Genomic DNA, 19,229 nt, shown 5'->3' on the forward strand with positions numbered 1-19,229 from the left:
GCTTACTTACATACTCGTATATAACTGGTAAAACTACTTCTATAGAAGTACGGTTAACATACAAAATATGTACAATAACATAGTAAACACGAAGTATAATGTAATGCATCATTTACTTATAATTGTCTCAAACAACAGGGGTCAAAGGTAAGGTGGTCTACCGGCCGCTCACCCGGAAGTAGTGTACACAGACCGGAAGCGACCATTTTAGGGCTCGCAGCCTCCGAGGAGCCCTGGCCTCGGCGAGGAGGTTGGGGGGGACACCGAGCACCGACGCGGGGCGGAGAGAAGGACCACCGAGGCGGTGGAGGGTGAACAAAAGGCCGGGCGGGTAGGCGAAGGCGACCGGCATCAGTTTGGATGGAGACAATGGCGACGCTCAGCGGCCCGGACAGGCTTTGCTAGCGGGCTCAAAGTGGATGGAGAGGCGGGCCTGGCAGGCTGTTTGTCCAGGGATGAAGAAAGAGGCCCCGCTGACGACCAGCAGTGATTCCCCGCTCGTCGTGCACGTCGCTTCGGCCTCATGTTTCTTGACTTTACTCTGAAGCAACTCTCTTCGAACACTGAGGTGAGAACGTTGTAAAAAAAAAGAGCACTTTAAATAGAGACACAGTGTTAGCTAATTTGTTAGCATCGAGCTACTCGGAAGCTAGCAGCTCGGCTAAGCTGTTAGGATCAGCAGCGCAGATTCTCCGTATTATGTTTTTGTCGTTGGATGTATTCTCTCTGTGACGTCACCAGGGGGTTTATTATGGTTTTGCAATCAACTAGTACGTGTTCCATTACCACAAAAAAACTTTTTTTGTGTTTTTTTTTTTTTTAACCGCCCGGTCCACTTTGTAGCTCGTTGGCTGCTTGGATGCTAGCAGAGCCTGCTGATGGAGGCGACAACAACCTGCTAAGTCCTCCTCTCTGCTCCTCGCCGAATAAACATCCAGCTGGGACCCCCGCTGAGCTTCACATTGCAGGTGAGACGCAAACACGCCGGTGGAAATGGTGAAAGTGTCAACAATAACAAGGCTGCATGGAGGAAGTGGTGATGTCACCTCCGATGCTAACTTTGATTGACAGCTGGGACTGAAGTGCTAACTGTTAACATTAGCACACAGCAGCTTGCATAACATATTTAGGCCGTCATGTTTGATCTTCATGTCGTTTTTCCACAGACTTCCAGAAGAACTGAGCTGAAAGGGGGCAGGGAGGCGGGGCTTCATCCTTGGACCACTCACTTCATTGGACAGTCAGGACAGCCAAGGAGAGACTACAGGACCTTTTACTTCCTGTCTGGTTAGGACCTGGCACGTGGTGTCAGTTGACTTTCTCATTGACATTTTTCTGTGGCGTGACCTCTGGACACTCCGCCATCGCATCTTTGTGGGAGATGTTCCAGTTCAGCAAGTACCCCATGGAGATTTTGGAGATGCTGAGCGGACACCAGGCCCACCAGTTCAAAGGTCTGGGCCTCGAGCGTCCGCTGAGCCACCAGCAGCAGGTCCAGCTGCAACATCAGCAGCAGCTCCAGCAGCAGCACCAGACCTCCGCAGACACCTCTGGGAGTCTCCTGACTGGACTGGGCCTGGGATCCCTGCAGACTTCTCGGAGTAACGCCTTTGCGGACTCCTCCTCGTTGTTCTCTAAGATGAGCGCCCCGCCCCCCTCCATCTCACACCAGAGTCAGTCGTCGTCGTCGTTGTCGTCGTCATCCCACAGCTCCAGGAAGTCCAGCAAGATGAGCAGCAGCAGCAGCAGCAGCGGAAGCTCCTCATCGGCGTATCCACAGTTTCTGCGACCTTTTCACCCGGCTGAGGCAGCACTGGCTCAAGAGCAGCTCCACTCGGGAATAGGACGCTTTGACTTTGGGGGGAGTGCAACTAGCGGGAGCGCGGCGGTCATTGGGGGAGTGGTCACCCCTGCACCCCCACCTCCTCCACTGCATCCAGGTCTTTCGGTGGCCCAGCCCTCCCCCGTTCCTTCGTCCTCCTCCTCCTCCACCTCCACCTCTGTGTCGGCTTCCAACAACCCCTCTGGCGGCACAGCGGTGCCCCTCGTGGGCCAGTCGGACCCCCGCAGCCTCCACCAGCAGTTCAGCTGCATGCTGGCCGCCAACCAGTACTTCCTGTCAGGAGTGCCCACCAACAGCAGCCTTGAGCAGTTCCTGGTCCAGCAGGGCACTCACAACCACTTGGGCCTGGGTCTCAGTCAGGGAACCACAGAGTCTGCCTCGTCCTTGGCCCCTCCCCCTGCTCTGCACTCCTCCCACAGCCACGCAGCACCGCAACCTCAGCAGCAGCAACAGCAGCTGACTCCCCACGCCTTATCTCACCCGCACACCCACACCCACCACCCTCACCCGCTCCACCCTGCCCCTCAGCCCGCCCCCTTGGGGGGGTTTGACTTTCAAAGCATTCCTGTGCTGTCCTCCAATCAGATAGCTTCGCTCATGCAGCAGGAGGCGGGCATCCCCCTTCCTCTACCCCTCCACTTGTCCCTCCCCAAAGATGACAGCTCAAAGTCGGGGGACAGCTCGTCCACATCAGTCTCCAGCGGGGGGAGCAGGAGGAAGAAAGCCATGGCGGGCTACCTCCCTCAAAGGAAAGCCGACAGTCACGCTCACAGCAGCTCCAGTGGTCACCGTCCCAGCTCCTCTTCTGGCCTGCTGGGCGGAGCATCCGGAGGCGTTGGCATGAGCGGCATCGGAGGCGGGCAGCAGCATTCCTCTCTCATCTCGTCACCGTCGCAGCAACACCAGTCGTCCTCCACAGTGTCTTCCTCGTCGTCATCCGCCCCCTCCTCGTCAAACTCTGCCTCTGTGCTTGTGGACGGTGGAGACCAGCGGTTGTCCAAATCGCAAGAGAGACGCCGTAGCAGCTCATCTGGCCAGCCTGAAGCAGAAGCCCTGTACCACTGTGGAGAGTGTGGGAAAACCTTCACCCACCTGTCCAGCCTGCGGCGCCACCTGCGCAGCCACGGCTTGACCCCCGAAAGCCACAGCAGGAAGTCGGATTGCACCTCACCGAGCCCGGAGAGGATCTTCTGCTGCGGCGACTGTGGGAAGAGGTTTAAAAAGCGGGGCCACCTCATCCAGCACAGCGTCACACACTCGGAAAACCGACCGTTCGTCTGCAACATCTGTCAGAAGTCCTTCAACCGCCGGGAGTCGCTCACACGTCACGAGAAGATCCACGACGAGAAGCCATTCCGGTGCCCGGCGTGCGGCCGCTGCTTCCGCGAGAGCACCTCCCTCCTCAACCACGCCGCGTCAGGCGCCTGTGGCAAACCACCGCGAAGTTCCAAGAACCGGGCCGGCGGAAGCAGCTCATCCAACCCCAGCAGCAGTGGCAGTAAGACGCGGCGAGATGGAGGTCAAGTTGTGATGTCAAATGAGGTTGCCGTCATTCCTAACACGGACTACTCCAGAAGCCGCTACCCCAACCAGGCGTCCTACGACGGGGCGGTGGACGACTACAGACGCTCGCAGTCATCATCGCTGTACTCACCAGATGACATGAGCAGCCACACTCTCCGGAAGGCCCCTCTAGCGCCAACTCTTCACCCCCATCCTCAAAGTCAGCAGCATCACCTTCCTCTCTCCTCCTTGTTGGACGATTCTGAGGACGAGGTCACAAGCAGTGCCATGTCGGCCATTGCTGCGGCGGCGGCGGCCTCGTGCAACATCAACACAGAAGGGAGGGACGGAGAACGAAGAGATATAATTGGAGGGCTGCTGGGGGGGTTGGGGTTTGGTAACCTGGGCGGTCCGTCGTCCTCCCCCAGCCTCAACGGTTCCACCATGCCGCTAACACACCACAGCCAAATCCCCACCAAGCCCAGGAGACCACGAAAGCCCCGAGAGAAGAGGGACCCCAACAACACTGTCAGGAGAAGGCGGAGTCCCGCGCCCCCCGGCGATGGCTCGGAGCGGCCATACGGGTGTCAGCTGTGTGGCAAACGCTTCCGGCGGGCCGAGACGCTGCGGCGCCACAACCGGGTCCACACCGGTGAGAAGCCTCATGCCTGTGATGTTTGTGGGAAAATGTTCCGTGAGCCTTTCCACCTGACCAAACATCTGACAGTGCACTCTGGTCAGAAGAACTACAAGTGCAACCTGTGTGGGAAGATGTTTGCCTACGCTCAGAGCCTCGTCAGACATGGCAAGTTGCACCGCAAAGGAGAGATCGACAACCAGGGACGGCGAATCAAAGGAGCCACTGCTGCTGCCGCCGCCGCCACCATCAGTCAGGTGGCCAGCTCTGACTTCTTCTCATCTTGTTCCCAAGAGGAAAAGTCTCCGACGTCCGGCACCCCCTCCCAGAGGCTGTACACCTGCACGGTGTGCTGGAAGTCCTTCCGCCATTATTTCCACCTCACGGCACATCAACAGACGGTGCACGGTGGCGGCGTGGGCCTGGAGAAATCTTTTCGATGTGAAGTTTGCGGTAAAGCCTTCGCCTACTCCAACAGCTTAGTGCGCCACAAGCTGTCCCAGCACGGCATCGACCGCAGCGGCCAGAGGGTCAGCCACTCCCCAGCGCCGGGATACTCGCCCCTCTTCTACGACTCCAGCACTGTCTCTGCCTACAGCGCCTCATCTCACATGCAGCAAGTGGCGAGCCAACCGCCCCCCCTGCAGCAGCAAGAACCGCAGCACTCTTTTCACTACCGGCCCAAAAACTTCCACAAGGAGCCCGAACAGATGAGAAAGCGACGGAAGAAAAGAAGGCGGGTGGTCATCCACAGCATCATGAGGGATGGGAAGCTAGTGGGCGTGCCGCTCAGCAAGGAAACACGTAGGAAGTTGTTGATGCTGAGGAAGAGAAGGGGGCGGCTGCAGGCTCACATCAATAAAAAGAAACTCCTGGCGCAGCTGAGGGTCTGCGGTGGGGCGGCGGCAATCAAGTCCTGGTCGGGAGGGGCTGTGAGAGTTGCAGGGCTCATGTCCATGGAGGTCCCCATCAAGCGCTTCCCATGTTGCGTCTGCCCCAGCGCCGCCTACGCCAGGATGGGCTCCGCACTGCTGCACCGCGCCGTGCGACACCCGCCCAGGACGTGGGGCCACCGTGCCCGCCTGCAGTGTGCGGTGTGCGGGCGGCGCAGCGGCTCTTTACTCAAAGCCCTCAAACACCGCAGCCACCACCTCAAGCAGATCTCCTCTCAGTGCCACAGATGCAAACGGCGCTTCTGGAACGAGCGACTCCTGGACCGACACAAGTACTCGTGCCGGGGCTCCATGTCGGGAAGGGGTGTGGGGAACTGGGCACTTGCGAAAATCAAGTCCCCATTGTCTGACAGCGAGCATTCGCCGGTCCAGCTAACAATGCCGGCTCTGGTCCCACATGAGCGGTCATCAGTCCTGACGGAGTACGCTCATTAATTAAACACATTTCTTTGTTAGATTAGATTATTCTAATTCTCTCTCTTTTTTTTATATAATCAAGAGGCGAGTGACAGTTGTCAGCCTTTTAACAAAAGGGAGAAGAGGGAGGACCCTCCTCGCGCATCCCAGATCCACGGTGACCCGATAGTACTGCAGGGTGGACTTAAAGACACATGGTCACATGACATGTTTTAGTAGCAGCTGTTTTATTGATGTTAGTGCACATTGAAACAACAACACTACCCTGTCTTGTCTTGTACCTTTTCTATTAGCCTCGTTTGTCTGGTCACTCCACAGTGAAAGATGCCTTATTTGGTCAACGCGACACTTGACCTTTTTAAGACAAAACTCGTCATGTAGGAAGAATCTGGAGTGTAATGTACAATTCCTATTATATTTTATTATATATTATGGACAACTTGCTGTTTTTTTACTCCCAAGTATCAGTGTTGCTATTGTGAAGGGGTGGGTGGGATGATGTGCGCGTCCACGTGTTCTTTTCCTTCTATGACACTTTTTTGTAACTAAATTGTGTACACATGCTTTATGACTTAGCTCCTATACACGTCTTCATTTGGTTTTATGTACAACTAAACATGTAATATGATTACTAAATGACTATTCTTTTCTTTGCATAAAAGTGACTTGTTGAAAACCCTCAAATTAAAAAAAAAAAAAGCCAAATGTGAAATCTGTTTTAAATCTTTTCTGGATTCCGTGACTTGCGGAGTGTCAATTGCAGTTATTGTCCGCAAGATGGCGCCATGAGAGTAACATTTCTTGTGGGAAGATTTGAATTTCAGTGACTTTCCCTGCTGTGTCTGTTTGAGGAGGCGACCGAGATGATTTTGTAATTTTCTGACTGTCACATTGCTGTCAAGCTTTTGTGTGCTTCTAGGGAATGTCCTAAAGGCCAGCAGCTGTACGTGCTATCGACCGCAATCATGACGTCTCATGAAGATGCCGAGCTTTTCTTCTCGCAAGTAAACGCCACAATGTAGTTTCTCTGCAATAACACGCTAGCATGTGTAACACGGCAAAGTTTGACATATATTAGTATTTCATCTTAATACCAAACGCTGTACGAAGTTATACGTGTCAGTGTAATACTTACCTAACGTTATAAATGTGATTGTTTTTATATTTTTACTGTTATGCTAGCTGCTTAGAGCTAGCCTGTCACGTTGCCTTAGCATGGGGATGTCTCTGGGCGGAGACTGTGACCTACTTTTGACCAATGAGAAGGCCGGGAGCGGCTGCGAGTGACCTACATTGAGCCAATCAGCGCGAGGCTCCGTCGCTGGTCGGCGCGTGCAGCTGACACGTGCAGCATTGGCTTCGGAGTTGACAGTTGGCGGGAGAACAGACAAAACGCCGCCGTGTGCGCCACTTTTGTCGGTCATCAAAGTGAGCAAAGGTGTTTATACTCCACTTATGACGTAGCACGTGTGTGTCACGTGGCGTGTACAGGGGTCACCTCTGTGTGGTTGGATAAGAGTTTAGCATTACGCTACAAACACTGTCATGGCAATGTGATTTGTGTGTGTGTGCGTGTGTTCACGACCAATCTATGAAGGGGTTCCACAGGGGGGCGTGGCCTGTGGTACAGCGGCTTCCGGAAACCATCTGCTGCGTTTAGGTAACGTGGGAAAAAAGGGATCTCTCCACAGCAATCCGCGTTAAATATTCTCAATTTGAGCTTATATTTGTGTGTCAAACAGTATTTCAATACAGTTGTACTTATTTGTTGTGAAATTGTGACGAGATGGAGGTTGTGTAGAAGTGACGTGTCGTGTAATGTCCCATCTTTGACAGAGCCTGAAGGCAGCAGTGGGCCGAGAAGGCGTGGCCGTCGTATGCAAACGATCCACGCCCCCTAGCGCCTTCCCCCGTGATCACTGACGTCACAGCAGCGGCCCGTGTTGGTTCCAGCTGACTGGCAGAGAGAGAGAGGGAAATAAGAGCTAGCATCATCATCATCATCATCACCTCTGCTGGATCTTTTCTTTTCTGGAAGCTTCTTTTATTGCTTTATCTTCTTTTCCACACACGATTCATCCCGCTTACTTTTTGTCCTGTCTCCTCCCCTCCTGGAAGCAACGGCACGTCGTGGTGGATTGTCTTCATGCCGCTTTCTGCCCGATTTTAGGCGTCCGTTTCCCGCCAAGGGACGTTCATGTCCAGCGAGTGCACGTGTGGAGGACTCGGCTGCACGGGGGGGCTGTGACAGGGAGCTCTCGGGGTTCGGGGGGTGGGGGTGGGAGCCGGTGTCATCATGGTGCCATTTTGGAGATAAACCTTCTTCCTCGTCAACTTCATGTGACGCGCACTCACCTGCCGCGCGCACGCGCAAATATTTGACGTCGCTAATTGGATTATTTGGATCTTGAACGGGTCGCTGCTCCACCACCCCACCCCCCTCCCTCACCTCATATCCCCCCGCCCCCTTCTAGGAGTTATGTCAAGGCCTCTCGCGCAGCTCCTGCAGCCGGATCTCCCCTCAGGGGCCAGCCCCCAGTTCGGGGCCCCCAACCCGGCCGCCAATGGCCCCCAGGGCGGCCCCCTCACCTCTATGACCAACCTCAAGACCCTCCTCCAGCTGCCAATCAAGGCCGACCAGAGGGCCAACAAGGACTGCTGCGAGATGAAAGGTGAGTACGCATGCACGTGTGCATTGTGTGCGTGTGACAGTGCACTACTTTAAGTGCATGCCCACATCTGCATTGTGTGTGTGTGTGTGTGTGTGTGTGTGTGTGTTGTGAGGATGTTGAGTTTAACCTGATAAATTCTTATCAAATATAACGTCTTCACCATGCACGTGCTGTCTCATGAGGACACTTTGACCTTCTTGTTGTCGTCGTTTAGCCTCCGCGCTTAACGTTAAAACAAATGAGCGTTCATGCAACTTCCTGCTCAGTGACGCCCCCTTGTGGCGATGCACGAGGAGGTGACGGAGAGCGATGCTGACAGTTCTTTGTGCTCCCCCCATGATGCTTGACGATGCATTCAGGGCTGCTTTTTGTTGCTCTGTCCTTGCCTTTTCATGCACGTGCGCACGCACATACACACGCACATCATCTGCCCACTCTCATCCTCACATGACTACCAGATCTTATTTGCATGCATGTCCTCTACTTCCTGTTCAGTGGACAAAGTGTAGTGACGTCCTCGTCTGTCCGTCAACAACTCGTTTGTTATCCGTACTGAGAGGTGTTCCTAATATAGCGAGACGTCGGACACAGCTGGAAGATGAGCGTGGACGCGATGATGAGGAGATCACGGAGGAGGAGACGCTCCACTCTGATGTAATCTCTCATGTCTTTGCGTCGTTTAATCTCCTTAAATTCACATTTTCTCCAGTCGGTGTAGCTCCTCCTCTTGCGCACATTCCGTGTCCTCGTTGCACTCATGCATGACATCAGTAATCCCTCGTTGTCTCTCAGGTCAAAGGAGAAGGGTCCTTCACGTCAAACGTGTTTATGCTTGCAAAGAGCTGGCCGAGGGACAGCGGGCCCCCTGCGGGCTTCCCTGCCGTCTTTTGCAGCGTTTCTCATACAATTCTTTGCAGCACAATTGGACCGCCACAAATAGATCTGGCACTCATAAACACATTATGACGGGACTCCCTGTGAGTGGAGCTAGCTGTTTCAACTCCATACAGTAGATGGCGGTGTAACTGTGCTTCTTAACACTTCTCATTCGCACCTGGTCTGCCTGAGAATAAGAAGACGCGGCACGAGGGATCAGTGGTGCCAACGTAGTAACTTTTTTGCTACAAGTGTAATGGATGCCAGCCTGTGAGGCTGTGCAAGTGTACGTTGGTAAACCTCACTCCCTCTGCCTTGAAAGCTGCGCTGAACACGCAGTCGACAGTCCGGGCTTTAGGCCGTGTGGTCAGCGCTCTCGCCTCCTATTGCGAAGGTCCTGTGTTCGAGTCCTGGTGCGGGCGGTGCGAAGCAGGGGGGTTACACACGTAGAAAGTATTCAGACTCCTCCAGATTGTCTTTTTCAAATAAAAACAAATCTAGTGAAAACAAATTTGGTCTTATCAGACACTTTGGAGACGCTCTTCTCAGCAAGCAGTGGGTCACATCCTTAAAGCATTCACAGGCAATTCCGTCTCGCTGGTGACATAAAAAAAACGCAAAAAAACAACAAAAGAAAGTTCATTTTGTATTTCTAACCTTATTTGTTTTGCTTTCTATGTTTTTCTCCCACAGCGAACTATGCAAATTAGCCTGGAAACACATGCTGTCACTTATTGTGCTTTAGGGATGTTCTAGCATAGCGTGCACATGTGCCCCCTAGTGGCTGTAAGCAGTATTGCAGGCTTTGGCAAGCGTTGTGATAATAATAATAATTATGTTACATATACATTGCTATATTGTTGTTGTTTACATATTAAAAGACTAACCGAGGGCGCTCGCCTCCTCACCAGACAAAGACAAACCGTTGGACTCGGATGAGGACTCGTTGGGAATCGGATCCGGAGGGCCCGGTGGGCCCGGTGGGCTGGGCGGAAGCCTGGGCTCGGGCCCCCTGCGGCCCAATTCCCAGTCGGCCTTCCTGGGACCGCTGCTGTGGGAGCGGACCCTGCCATGCGATGGCGGCCTCTTCCAGCTGCAGTACATGGACCTGGAGGAGTTCCTGACCGAGAACGGGATGGGCATGCACAGCAACGGGCCCAGCTCGGCCAGCGCCCAGATCCCGTCCCAGGTAGGGAGACTCCACGGACGTGTGGATGCTGAGAGGAACGTGTTGTAACGCCAACCGCTTTGTGTCCCATCAGAGCTCCCAGTCAGCCGTGCCCAACCAGAGCTCCCAGTGCCCCCCGAGCTCTCCTCCGTCATGCTCCTCCTCGTCCTCCTCCATGTCCTCCTCCTCTTCCTCCTCCTCCCTGCTGGGACTGGAGACCGTCCAGCCGCCACCCCAACAACAACAGCAACAGCATCCAGGCATGATGGGGGCACCTGAGTGCTTACACGGTCAGTGAGCTTTTCTTCTTCGTCCGCCCCTGGTGGCTGACTGTGGTACTGCTCGTCAATAACTACTAGTGAACAAACCATTAGGACGGGGGTGTCCAAACTTTTTCGATATAAGTCACATGTGATGGATGAGCGATGCCACAGTGAGTCAGTGCTGCCCCCTGAGGAACAAAGTGGTATTGCGGCAGCCTCTAATAAAACAAATGCAGGTATCCATTCAATAGGTCATTGATTGACCTCCTTATTGTTGGATGGACAGTGTGTAGAATGTTGCAGCTTGAAGGCAAAGAGAAATATTACAAGTGGTGCACACTGGCCGCTGCCAGCCTGTGTGTGTGAGCGTGCACAGTGCCGTGATCTGTCAAACACGCACACAGAGTGCCCTCCTTTGCATGCAGCCATGTTAGCGTTACTGTGTGCTCATCTGTGTGCACGTGTGTGTGTGTGTGCACGTGACAGAGTGTGAGCGTGAAGCACGGAGGCAGGAGTTGCCGCACTCGAACGTTAACCAGAGAAAACGAGGTGGAAAGTAGACTGGAAATAATCATGCGCACGTCTCAGAGATCTTCTATTCGTCAAGATGGAGACTCGCGTGAAAATGGATGAAACGAATGAAGGTTGGGGGGGTGGGGGTAAAGGAAGCTTTGCGTGTTAGCATTAGCCTTGTGCAGCTGTACCTAATGAAGTGGCCTTTTCCAGAACCAACACGACCTAATTAGCATATTTAAACATCCAGTCCAACCACATGTTTGTTTGGTCCACTCTCCGCTGTTTCCTCCATAAGGGAAGTCAGGGCGGCCGGGACGGCGAGGGAAGGGTTAAATTAGAATTCGGGGGGGGGGGGGGGGGGGGGGGGGGGGGGGGGGGGTAAGGGTAAGGAGGAGGAGGGTTTTGCTTTGCATGTTTTGAAATCTCTCGCTCTGCAACTCACACGCTCAGGCCATGTGCCGCCGCCACGTCACGTGCTCCTGCTGCGGGCGGCCCAGAGCAGGGAGGAGGGAAGGAGGGAGGGCGGAAGGAAGGAAGGAAGGAAAGAGAAATGAGGGAGCAGCCAGCTTGTCTTTGCACGCTGGTCACATGACCCGCTTCTACTCCCAATACGCTGAATCACCAAGATGAAATCAACACATGATAGTGACTTATTGTTATTATTATCATCTTGTTATTGTTGTCATCTTTTTAGTGTGGGCTGTCAGCAGTCAAAGGTCACAGGAGTGTGTTTGAATGATGTCATGCTGAACATGTTTACAATCTACACAACACACAGGAGTTGGGAGGGAGGGAGGGAGGTGACCAGTGTGTCCACAATGTGATGACATAACTCCTACTTCCTACTCAGTGTGTGGCAGCTGAGTGTGTCACCTGTTTGTGTGTGTGTGTGTGTGTGTGCGCCCATGGTCACCCCCTTCCTTCCAGTGCTTGTACATGTGTTTGGTTCTGCTGTCGTCACATCTTCCTGGCGTTTATTGAATTTACTGAGGTGGCGGAGCTCGTGACTGCATGGAGGATGATGACTTTCTGTTTTCCTTGAGAGCATGAAAGCTAACTTTGTCGTTCCTAAGCAATGCGATGCCTCCATGGCTTCTGGTTGTGTGTTAGGTATTTGCGTAAGATCTGTTAGTTGTGTATTAGTTTTTTGTTCATTGTGTGTTGGTTCTGTCAGCTCCGGCAGTGGGAGGATGCCGTGAGCATAGCAAGCCAGCAGATCGAACTTGCCCTTGTCTATTTTTCGCCGCTGTGGGCGTCCAGAGCGGAGGCTCCACCCACCTTGCCTCACTTCCCCCTCCATGAGAGGTGAGTTTGAATCTCACATTCGGGTTTGTTGTGAGCGAAGACGACGAGCAAGCCGAGGGGATGCCAAAGTGTCATTGAGACGTCCTCGAGTGGGAGGTGCCATGCGAGAGGTGATGCCACATGTGAGAGAGGCAGGGAGTGATGATCGGCTGAGTCCAGATGCCAGCCCTGCAGCTCATGATGATGATGATGATGATGCACAGGCAAGCAGATGGAGCGCGAGGGCGTGTAGGCGGATAAAGAGGACACACACGTGCACGGATGCTGTGAAACGTGCTCACAGATGGGTGCTTGAAACCCAAAGTGTCCATGCGTTCCTATTACATTGGTGTGGAAAAAGGAGTGGGGCTGTGTGGTTGCCATGGAAACACAGTGAGCCAGCCTTGCATCAGACGTGATAAGAGTTGGAAGTTGTTGCTGTTAAAATGCACATTCAGCACATATTTCCCGCGTCATGGGCGAACACCACACAGGGTTGTACACCGCCCCCCGGTGGCCACTCTATGTCACTGCAGCGGTGTGGCGTCAACATGTAAATGAAGGACACGTGAAAGGTTGTATTTGTGGCGCCAGAACAGTAGGCACAAATGTACACTCACAAATCACGTGTGGAATCACAAAAGTGCTTTTTACCCACAAAAAAACAATTCAACCTGATTCCCCATCGTGTGACTGTGGCGCCCCCCGGTGGTGTAACAACACTTTGTCTCCTCCCAGGCGGTCAGGTCGTGCCTCAGGATACGTCCCCCACCTCCACCTGTCCCCCCGGACCGGCAGGAACGGCAGCGGCCGCCAACGGTGGCGGCGACATCCAGGTGAACTTCGACCCCGACCCGGCGGACGTGGCGCTGTCCAGCGTGCCGGGCCAGGAGGCCTTCGACCCGCGGCGGCACCGCTTCAGCGATGAGGAGCTGAAACCGCAGCCCATGATCAAGAAGGCTCGCAAGATGTTGGTGCCTGATGAGCAGAAGGTACTACATCTCCCACAATCCTCAGCTGCTGGAATGCAGAGGCCATTTTGATAGAACCAGACTAAAGGCGACACATGCACACATGCTGACATGTTGCATCGAGACAGCTCTTTTTGGAATGTGCCTGGGGCCAGTAAATAACATGCTGGGGGCCACACGTTGGACACCCCTGATTTGGCTAGAATGCTCCACCTCTTGTAGGAAGCAGGAAGTGTTGTCTCGCTGCATCTGTTCACCCGCTTCCTTCCTTCCTTCCTTTTCTGCGTCCTCTCTCAACATGTAACTGATCCTTCTCATGTCCTCCCCCGCTCTCTGTCCCTCCCCCTTTCCTCCCCCCCACACGCCCCAACATGCCCCGCCAGGACGAGAAGTACTGGAGCCGCCGCGTCAAGAACAACGAGGCGGCCAAGCGCTCGCGGGATGCCCGGCGCCTGAAGGAGAACCAGATCTCGGTGCGGGCCGCCTTCCTGGAGCGGGAGAACGCCGCCCTGCGGCAGGAAGTGGCCGACATGAGGAAAGAGCTGGGCCGCTGCAGGAACATCATCAACAAGTACGAGAGTCGCCACGGCGATCTGTGACGCGGAGGAGGAGGAGGAGCCTAACGACAGCAGCACTTTAGAGGAGGAAGTGTGGCGTTGACCAGCAGGCGGCGCCGTGCCACACGTCACATGGTTTTACTGCGCCATAACTTCGCCCACTCCCCCCCGCCCACCGTGTAGACATCACCTCATGTCACGCCGCTGCTCCGCCCACTTTGAGTAGGGGGTGACATCACTGTAAGGTCAAGGCCGGGAGTGGGCGGGGTTCTTTTCTACCTACGAAAGGTCTATTTTTGACAGGAAGCAGGGCGGGGCTGTGAGGAGGCGGGGCCAAGGTGTCCATCATGCAAAGAGAATTCATGTATATTTTTATATGCGCGCACGCCAGCAGGACCAGCGGGACCGCCACTTTTTTAGCTTTTATACACGGGAGGGGGGAGGGGCTCCTGGCTGCCACCATAAAGAATCTATTTTCAGTGAGTGGGGGCCGGGGTGGAGGGGCGGGGGCGTCACAGAATGTATCATGGTCCAATCAGGTATTTTCTATGGTGCAAGAGGCGGCGTGCAGTTGGAGGCGGGCGGGGGCGGGTTCAGAGGTCAGGAGTGGTTGTACAGTCCTTACACTTTGTTTTTGTCTTTCCTGAAAATAACTTCTTCTTGCTTTGGACGCCGCGTCTGGCTCGTGTCCCCCACTGAGTTCATTTCACACAAACCGCCCCCCCCCACTGGTGCGCCAACACATCTAGCACACACACACGCACACACGCACACACACACAGGTCGTGACTCTCTTTGTTGTTGTTGTTGTTTTGGACTTTGATGGTGCTGATCTCCACCTGACACACACACACAAACACTGAACTGCCTATAGACTTTTCTTTGTGTTTGATTCCTTCTTTGCATTGATTTGTGCTGGCGTCTGGATGAAAGCGTATCTAGAATGACACGTCTATACCTCTCCTCGAAACCTTTCCAGCCATGGATGCTCCCTACTGATAATACTGTACTCTTCTACTCTCACTATATAGAAATTATATATATATATATATATATATATATATATATATATATATATATATATGTATGTGTATGTGTACATGATATCTGCTTGAAACGTGATTATAGCTGTAATATACATCATTGAATATATTACAAGAAAAAAACGATTGAAATCATTTTGTCAGTTATCTCTCAGGTGTTTTTGTCTGAGTTATTAAAAAAATACAGATATTAAAAAATATACGCAAAAAAAAGATTTCAACACAGTTGCACAGTTTGTGGCTTGTTGATTCTGGGGTGGGGGGTTATATTATTCTTATTATTAGTATTGTTGTTATTATTACACTTTTTAACCATGTTTATTAAACCGCACATTGACTGACGCTTGACTGACAAGCCCCGCCCACCTTTAGCTGTAATGTAGTGTGTTATCTATTTCTATCCGTCAATCAGTCTATCTAGCTATTTCTCTATCTGTTTACCCCAGTGCTGTTAGCTAAAGCGATGCTAATGCTGATCTGACAATCCGAACATTTGCTCAGGTGTATTTGGACCATCATCATCATCTTCATCTTCCTCGTCATTCCAACATGGCGGAAGGGGGAAGGGCTTGAGCAGACAGTCGGTTTATTATTTTTCTTCTTCTCTGTTTTGATCAAAGGAAGCTTGAAAGAAAGACACCAAAACGTGAACAAACGTTCAACCTTCTGCTAAGCTGTTGTACTTTTCCTCCTACTATTACTTAAAATAACTAACTTGTGACTTCGAATCCAGAGTGGAAAACCTTTCATGCTCCTGGTGACGCAGGAAGGACGCCATGTTTGTTTGTTTGTGTGAGTGTGTGTTTTCTATTCGAGACTTCTGGATATTTTTTTCAATGTGTATGTGCTGTGGGGTGCAATGCTCCTGCTCGCCATTTGGGGGCGTTTTGCCGCCACACGATGAGCGGTAACAACATGGTTGTTTCACTTACATTTCCTTGTTGTGACTGTTAGCTGCCACCACCACCACTACTACTACTACTACTACTACTACTACTACAAATACTGCTAGCGCCGTCACGCCACACTTTTTATGACGACACCAATAAAACGTTGTCCTTTCCCACCACTCATTTGTTACTAGAACTTTTGTGTTTTTCCTTGATTGTCGACAGCTGCACTTCCGGTCATAGCCGCCAGATGACAGGCTTGTGTGGAAGTAGAACGTCCAGTTGCTTCAATAAATTAGGATATTGTATCTTTAAAAAGTGAATTTAGTTCAGGAGGTCAATTTAAAAACTTAAACTCTTACATTTGTGTAGTAAAATATTTAAAGAATGTATTTAATTTCTGAATATTTGTCATTGATTATGGATCACAGCTAATCCAAAACCCACCGAGCCTTTACTTGCTCTGTTCGTTTCCTGAAATGGAAGAACTTTTGCTCGACATTCTAACCAATTATGTTAGTTAAATTGTTTTTATGTACTGTAATGAGTATTCATAGTGATGTGAACAAGGTTGCGTGTTTCACCCTCTCGTCCAACAGGGGGCAGCATCCAGCCAACCAGGAGGTATTTTTGGGTTAAGTTTGCGGCAAAACCGGGACTTCTTCAGTGCTCACCTCCATCATGTCGGTATGTTTACAAACATTTAAATAAGATGGAAAGAAAGTTGATGTTACTTTTGGAGGACCTTTTAATAAAAAGTCTTTTTTCCTTCTTCTCAACTTGGAGGAAAAAACAACTGAGAAATGTTGTGAAACCTGTTTTGCTAAAATACCAATAAAATACTTCACATAATCATGAATATGTACTAATAGTGCAGGACGAATGGTGAAAAGTTGCCATTGATACGACCATAAAGTTGTTTTATTTACCCCCCAAACCGCACCCCCAACCCTCCGACTAGCATGTCGTTGTATTTGTCCTCCGATTTCGGACAAACATTTGCAAAAAAAGTGACTGGTAATGATTAATTAGATTAGATTCAGCTCTGGGACCATCCCCTTCTCTCTTCAATTGCCATTGTTCACACGTGACACAATCCTGGTTGAATCCGTAGGTGCACCTCACGCACTCATGAAACCCATTTGAAGTATAAGACGTATCGCTCCTCACCACTAATACTGACATTTGATTTGCTATTTACTCTGTGCTGGGGAGATACTGTACGTGTAAAAGGTCCAAATCGGAATTAAAAAAATGAAAACAGGGAAAAAATAAAGTACATTAGATTTCCTGATGTGCTCTGTAGGCTCTCAATTAGCATAATTATCCAGGCTGTTGTGTGTGTAGGCTCCGCCCCTCCCATTCACACACACACACACACACACACACACACACACACACGTTGTCCAGGTCCTCCACAAGCGGTGGTTCTATCTTTAGACATCTTTTCAACAACAATTTAGCATGGAAATGACCTCTCATTCTCATGCTCGTCCTCAACATTAGCATGGCTGAACGCCACCGGGTGGGCGTGAGTGACAGCGAGCCCGCCGTTGCCGAGCCATGAAGCAGACATGAAGGCTTGTGGTGCTGCTCTAATTTACATTTACTCTTTTGTCAGCCCATCCTTTAACCAGTCAAATACTTCAACCACAAAAACCTTTTTCATCTGGTGATGATGCATTTCAAAGACAAGCGCCTTTCCTGGAGGACATGCACACACACACGTGCACACACACACATGCACACACACATGCAGTGAAAACCTTGCAGGATGTGACAAGTGAAGAAAGTGTTTCATCTTTGCAGATACAGTATAATTATACTGTGTCCAGTTCCTTGTTCTTCTTCTGCACCAAACTCCTCCAAGCAAGCCCTTGCAGAGCTTCCTTTGTGCACTGGCCTTTCTTCAAAGTGTTCCCACACAGTTGGAAGCATGCACTTGTCCAAAATGTCTTCCCAAGCTGGAGAATGAGGATTGGGGGGCACCTAAGGGACATTGATCCATCGATTAATGAAGAGGTAATACTTTTCACCCATGAATCTGTTTTTTAAAGTGATGAGGACGAAGATTTATTTCTAGTACTCAGGCAAGAGACGTTCTTCCAGCAGTTTAGTTTGTAGCTTGGAGATGTTTACACATTCTCTTAGGGACTGAAACACTTTGCCTGAGGCTGCCAGTGAAGAGAAACAAGTTTTTTGTCTTTCTGCCCAACAAAGTTTTGGCATCTTGCTGTCTGAGGAACGTGGATTCGCACCTGGAATGTTTCCTTCCGCTGCAACGAGACTTGGCGTGTCATCATGGAGAGTATCCCGCAGGACTACTATCTATTTGTGGCGGTGGTGGCTTGGGAAAAAAGTGAGTAAAAAGAAAAGCAATTACACTGTGGCGGTCCAGATTTATTGTTGGTGGTTCTGCTCCACATGAGATGAGGACTGAGATCATTTGTAGCACAGCAAAATCAGTTATGGGGACAGGTCTAGTGCACGCATGGGGGCCAGATGTCCACTTCATCAGTGGTGCTTGTTGAGGAACGCTGGAATGTTTGCTGCAGACTCCGCCCATTTTCACACCACTTCCTGTCCAAGCACGGTAGAGTCGCCTACACACAGGAAGGGTTGAAACATCACGATGGTGATGTCTTCCTCCACACCAAAACCCACATTCCACTTCAGCTTACAATTCCAACCCCAGAACCAGAACCAGGACACGTCTCTGCTGGACGGGCCGAGCCCGACTCCTTCAGGTGTGGACAGCAAACGATGTCCTTTCATTAGCTTCTTTTCATCGGACGGTTATCCTTTCTTGATCTCTCCGGAAATGTTCAGTAACCATGGAGACGTACTGCCAATGCTGCTCAGTCTTTCTGCAAGGTTTGGGCTTGGTGCAGGTTGTGGGGAGCACACGTGCACATTCAAAGTGTGTGTGTGTGTGTGACACGAACACATGCACAGATGCGGCGTAACTGTAATGCGATTGAAAGCCTTGATGCTGGCCCCCAGTCCCACCAAGACGCTTCATGAGTGCAAAGCATGAATAGGCTGTGCGACCCTGCCGAGACAAAGGAGACACGCTGAAAGGTGTCCTTAGATGAGTTATGCTGGGGTGTGGCGCCATATACCAAATGCAACTCAAATAAAATGAACCTGACACCCCCAGTGGCACCCAATATAATGCTGCAAGGTGACCTGCCGTTGAGTCACCTGATGGCATCATCGTGTGTGGCGTCATCACACCACAATTGTATTTACTGCCGCATGTTCCTCCTGGATAAACCTTCTGTCCTGTTAGGAAAAGCAACAGTAAATCCATCTTCCATCCATCATGACTCAGCACTTTCCTGTGCTACGCCCCACCCTACCCCGCTATCGCCGCAGCAGCAGGTGTAGCCAGGTAGTCGCTGAGGAACGGCCTCCATAGGAATGTTCATCATGATTAACGAGCCGTGAGGTGACTCAAAGGCGGCCGGGTGTAGACATAGACGTGGCCGAGGAGCAGGGAAGAAGAATCATGGAGTGCAGCTTGATGGAGCGTAAATCTGTTGGCCAACACCCCCCCCCCCCCCCCCCCCCCCCCCCCCCCACACACACACACACACACCTTCACCGCCCACAGGCAGAAAGAGGAAGGCTGGA

At 51.6% G+C, this 19,229-nt stretch overlaps 2 protein-coding genes across 4 annotated transcripts; both read left to right on the top strand.

The window, feature by feature from the left end:
• Nucleotides 1-179: 179 nt before the first annotated feature.
• On the top strand, nucleotides 180-7,825 carry LOC129173357 (sal-like protein 3). 3 transcript variants are annotated; one of them, XM_054764187.1, is made up of 5 exons: nucleotides 180-568; nucleotides 844-968; nucleotides 1,167-5,358; nucleotides 5,436-6,357; nucleotides 7,190-7,825. In XM_054764187.1, the coding sequence occupies exons 3-4, from the start codon at nucleotides 1,382-1,384 to the stop codon at nucleotides 5,443-5,445; spliced, it is 3,987 nt and encodes a 1,328-aa protein (XP_054620162.1). In that variant the 5' UTR covers nucleotides 180-568; nucleotides 844-968; nucleotides 1,167-1,381; the 3' UTR covers nucleotides 5,446-6,357; nucleotides 7,190-7,825. The 3 variants fall into 3 exon arrangements, with proteins under 3 accessions (XP_054620162.1, XP_054620161.1, XP_054620160.1); XM_054764186.1 differs by having other exon boundaries at nucleotides 181-568; nucleotides 1,167-7,013; XM_054764185.1 differs by having other exon boundaries at nucleotides 181-568; nucleotides 1,167-6,357.
• A 5,307-nt stretch (nucleotides 7,826-13,132) lies between these two features.
• LOC129173358 (hepatic leukemia factor-like) lies at nucleotides 13,133-15,772 on the top strand. Its single transcript, XM_054764188.1, has one exon. It carries the CDS (start codon nucleotides 13,475-13,477, stop codon nucleotides 13,700-13,702), a length of 228 nt encoding a protein of 75 aa, XP_054620163.1. The 5' UTR covers nucleotides 13,133-13,474; the 3' UTR covers nucleotides 13,703-15,772.
• The last annotated feature ends 3,457 nt before the right edge of the window (nucleotides 15,773-19,229 follow it).

The sequence above is a fragment of the Dunckerocampus dactyliophorus genome, chromosome 20, assembly GCF_027744805.1.
Source record: "Dunckerocampus dactyliophorus isolate RoL2022-P2 chromosome 20, RoL_Ddac_1.1, whole genome shotgun sequence".
Classification (NCBI taxonomy): Eukaryota; Metazoa; Chordata; class Actinopteri; order Syngnathiformes; family Syngnathidae; genus Dunckerocampus; species Dunckerocampus dactyliophorus.

What these genes read in the sequence shown, in the direction of transcription:
- LOC129173357 (XM_054764186.1), top strand. Translation starts at nt 1,382, where the DNA reads ATGTTCCAGTTCAGCAAGTACCCCATGGAGATTTTGGAGATGCTGAGC.
- LOC129173358 (XM_054764188.1), top strand. Translation starts at nt 13,475, where the DNA reads ATGCCCCGCCAGGACGAGAAGTACTGGAGCCGCCGCGTCAAGAACAAC.